Source organism: Pinus tabuliformis, chromosome 8, assembly GCF_031772625.1.
Source record: "Pinus tabuliformis cultivar Carrire ecotype Pingquan chromosome 8, CPIR1, whole genome shotgun sequence".
Classification (NCBI taxonomy): Eukaryota; Viridiplantae; Streptophyta; class Pinopsida; order Pinales; family Pinaceae; genus Pinus; species Pinus tabuliformis.
Window position 1 is genome coordinate 933,221,242 of NC_142294.1, and position 4,348 is coordinate 933,225,589.

General features: G+C 41.3%; 1 protein-coding gene across 1 annotated transcript; it reads right to left on the reverse strand.

Annotated features, from left to right (window-relative positions):
* Nucleotides 1-1,670: 1,670 nt before the first annotated feature.
* LOC149238579 (uncharacterized) lies at nucleotides 1,671-2,411 on the reverse strand. Its single transcript, XM_089369613.1, has one exon. It carries the CDS (start codon nucleotides 2,409-2,411, stop codon nucleotides 1,671-1,673), a length of 741 nt encoding a protein of 246 aa, XP_089225739.1.
* Nucleotides 2,412-4,348: the final 1,937 nt, after the last annotated feature.

Sequence of the window (4,348 nt, forward strand, 5' to 3'; positions counted from 1 at the left end):
ATTATGTAGTTTTTCTCTCTGTTGCCATGCCTCATTCCAGAAATTTGCTTTGTCTCCTTCCCTTATTTCCCAGAAGCTGTGAGTTCTTATTAATTCTCTATTTTCTGATGCTAAATTCCATATGGCCGATCCCTTGATTTTTTCTTGGACTCTTAGCCTTCCTTCGATCGATCTTGGAATTCCATATTTCCTCTCCCATATTTCCTTCCATTGATATGCTCCTCCCTGAACCCATCGCCACCATAGCTTTGCCCCCATAACCTGGTTGAGAAGATACAGGTTTGGTGGACACTTAACGGAATTCCTAAATATTTCGAAGGGATATTGCTAATGTGGAATCCCATAATTCTTGCTAGGAAGGCTTGAGATGGGGCTGTAGTATTGAAGAAAAAGATGTCCGACTTATCCTTATTGATCTTCGTCCCAGAGGCGCTCGTGAAGTCATTCAGGATTTCCATCAGGCCTCTGGCTTCCTTGAGGGTTGCTTGCCCAAACATCATTATGTCATCAAAAAATTGTTGATGTGTTAACGGAAAATCATTGCCCCACATTCTGAGACCTATAAATTGATCACCTTGCACTTTTTCTTTTACATACCTTCCTAGTCCTTCAGCAGCCAATATAAACAGGAACGGGGACATTGGATCGCCTTGTCTAAGCCCCCTGGTTGCATTGAATGCCTCAGTAGGAGACCCGTTAAGGAGGATTGAGAATATCGGGGTTGAGATCATCGACGTTATCCAACTTATCCATCTTGAATCAAAGCCAAACGCCTTTAGGATACCTTGTAAGTACTTCCAGCTCAGGCGGTCATAGGCTTTCGATAAGTCTAGTTTTACCAACATCCCTTTAGTTTTTTGGCTCTTCAGGGAGTGTATTTCCTCTTGAGCCGTAACAATTCCATCCACTATTTGTCTCCCTTTGACAAAGCCTGTCTATTCTTGAGAGATTAAGCCAAGTAGGATAGGTTTGAGGCGATTCACCATGATTGTGGCCATGATTTTATATATTACATTGCAGAGAGCTATTGGTCTGAAACCTTGCGGTTCTTCTGAGTGGTTGGTTTTGGGGATGAGGGCAAGGAAGGTGGAATTCAGGGTTGGATGCATTCTTTTATTGCGTCGGGACTCCTCCACGATTTCCACAATATCATCTCCCATGAACAACCACATAGCCTGAAAGAACTCGGCTGTGAACCCATATGGGCCCAGTGCTTTGTTTTTTGCAAGGCCTTTGATTACTTCTTCCACCTCAGACTTGGTGATTTCCCTTAGGAGGGCCAGGTTCTGATCCATGCTCACTAATTGGGGAATATGCCGAGTTAGTTTGGATATATTCTTCATCCTATCTATGTTGGGTTTTGTTAGCAAGTTTTGAAAATGGTGAACTAGCAAGTTCTCCATATCTTCCTTTTGAATAAGGCGTTTTCCTTCCTAATCCGCTAGGGAGAAGATCCTATTATGTTGCCTGTGAAAAATTATAGACTTCCTTTCACCTTCCTTCAACCACTAGATTCTTGATTTCTGTTTCCACAGGATCTCTTCTTGTTGCCTCCTTTCCTCTAATTTATTTAGCAGTTGTCCTTTTGCCTCTACTAGGGTTTCAGATCTTCCCTCATTAATTATCCGTTGTTTCACTTTCCACATCTTAGCCTAAACAAATTCCTGTTCCTACTGTATGTTATCAAACTCTTCCCTGTTCCATTTTTTTATTTTACCTTTAAGATATTTGAGTCGGAGTTGGAAAGTATGCATTAGGTTTCTACCTTCTTTCTCACTTTCTTTCCACCATTCCTTCAATTTTCTAGTGAAGGTCAGGTCTCTTAACCAAAAGGCTTCAAACCTGAAGGGTCTCTTTGTTTTCCCTTGTTTCATATCCACTTCTAATCTAATTGGCCAGTGATCCGAGCCCAAGCATGGTAGGATGGATGCCTCATAGTAAACATCTTTGCTGATGAGATTTTCTATTGCCAAAAATCTGTCAAGGCGAGACACAATTTTCCTATTTCCTCCTCGTCTATTGTTCCACGTATATCTTCCATTAATTGTTGGGATATCCACCAGGTGAAGCTCTTCTTGGATATCCTTAAATTGTTCCATTTCTGGCTCCTCCCTTCTAATTCCTCCTTTTTTCTCCTCTAATGATGTTATCAGGTTGAAATCACTTGCTATCAGCCATAGCTTTTCATCATGCATTTGGTTTAGGGTCTTTATACTTTGTAGGAAGTTTTCCTTTTCAATTGGGATGTGCGAGCCATAAACTGTTGAGAGCATGAACCAATATTTAGTTCCTATGAGGCAGAACCGACCTGTGAGGATGCGTTGCATGCCTATCCAATAGTCTGCTTTTACTTCTGTTGGGTTCCACAAAATTGCTATCCCTCCTGCACTTCCTTTTGCATCTGTTGCCATTACCTCATACCTTGGTTTCATCTTGCTCAGGATCTCTTCTAGTTTTTCTCCTATGATCTTAGTTTCTTGGAGAAGCATGATTTGTGGTTTTTCTTTTTTCAATCGCTCCACTAAGTATCTTTGTTTTCCTCAGTTGTTTAGGCCTCTTATGTTCCAGGATATTACTATCATTGGGAAACTTTATTTAGTTGTTGGTATACCGCTAATAGCGATACCACCCTACCTGTGTTCACCAACATTTCTCCCATTATCTGTATTGATTCCTATAGGTTTCTCCGGCCTCTTTTCTTCCCACCTTTTGCTTTGTTTTGGTACTCCTGGGGGTTTTCCTGGTGCATTCCCAGTTGTTCTGCGATCTCGACCTATCCCTGTCCTTGCTTAGCTTGATATTGTTGAAAAGTCTCTTTGTACAATTTCTTTTGGTCTTCCAGAATGAATCTTTCATCTAAGTGTCTCCATTCATTCAACAATTTCTTAAGGACTTCTTCTTCAATACTAAGCTCCTCCCCCTTGCTTGGGTCGATTTCCATTATAGTGGTTTCCATCCCTACCTGTTCATCTTTGTCTATGAGGTCTCTTTGAGCTTTCCGCTTAGGTGTTGTTTTTGCTTGACTGGAACTGCTCTCTTTTCCTTTTTCCTGACAATCCATGGGTTGGGTCTCATTTTCTACTTCTTCTTCCACATGTGGTACGTCATATCTATTTTTACTAATTGATTGAGCTTGGTTTTCTTTTTCTGGGTTATGGAGTCCCTTTGGTGGCCTCCTCTTGTTTTTAACTTCTTGGAACCCCTCATTTCCGTCCTGTGGGGTCTTCGGCTGTTTATCCTTGTTCTCCATCTCTTCCTAGTTCAGTGGGAATTCCTTGAATAAATGGCCATATTCATGGCACCTTCGACATCTGAACAGAATATGCTCATAGTCTAGGGTCTACTGCCATACATCCTCATGGTATTCTAGCTCTACTGATTCGGGTATGGGTTCTGCTATGTTCATATACACACAGATTCTCGCATAGGATGTATATCAGCCTCTTTTTGTGGTTTCTGCTATTTTGAAAAATTTCCCTATCGTGTTCCCAGTTCCCTCTAATGTTTCTGGATCCCAGAAGTCAATTGGGAGGCCAAACAGTCTTACCCATACCGGGGCTACCAGGAATTTCTCTTTGTCGGGGTCATAACATTCCTCCCAATATCACATGAACATGCCAACATTATAATGGAAATAGGGGCCATTTTCAAATACTCTTTCTTTATCTTGCAGGTTTGAGAAGATTACCGTAAAGAAGCCTCTAGCTCCCAACTTGAGTTTGATATGGCCTTTGGGTTGCCATTTCTGTTGTATCCACTTGATGAGGTCTTTCTCCATCGGCCACACTCCTATGAACTTGCAAATCATCACGTGGTCCTTCATGAAGCTTCTATATCTTTCCAATTTGTTCATCAGGATAAAAAATCTTGGTTTCTCTACTACACATGGCAGGCATTTTCCCCTACTACAAACCTGTTAACGCGACCCGAGGATAGGGCCATTTGTTTGGTTCGTTTCTTGGGTTTGTGGCTGGGTGTTTGATTTGTGGCGTGAGTCGTCCGCCACAACATCCCTGTAGGAGGGGATCTCCCCCCCTACTTTTTCTGTCATTCTAGCCGATCTAACGACCCACAGGCTGGAAGAGCTGCTGGAGTAGTCAGGAAATCAGGTTCTTGGCTTAGGTTTAGGACATGGCAGAGGCTTAGGTCTGCTAGGGTTGCAGAGCTCAAAATTTTTTAAAGTTCCTACACAAATGAACAATTATTGGATGATCCTCTTAAGACAATTTTGAAAGTCGTTAGAAAAATGAATATAAGATTCTTACTCAACCTAATTAACTCATAAAATTCATTAATTAAAACTTCAAATATTGGCATATTAAAACATAAACTAAATCATCTTAATCCT

What these genes read in the sequence shown, in the direction of transcription:
- LOC149238579 (XM_089369613.1), bottom strand. Translation starts at nt 2,411, where the DNA reads ATGGCAACAGATGCAAAAGGAAGTGCAGGAGGGATAGCAATTTTGTGG.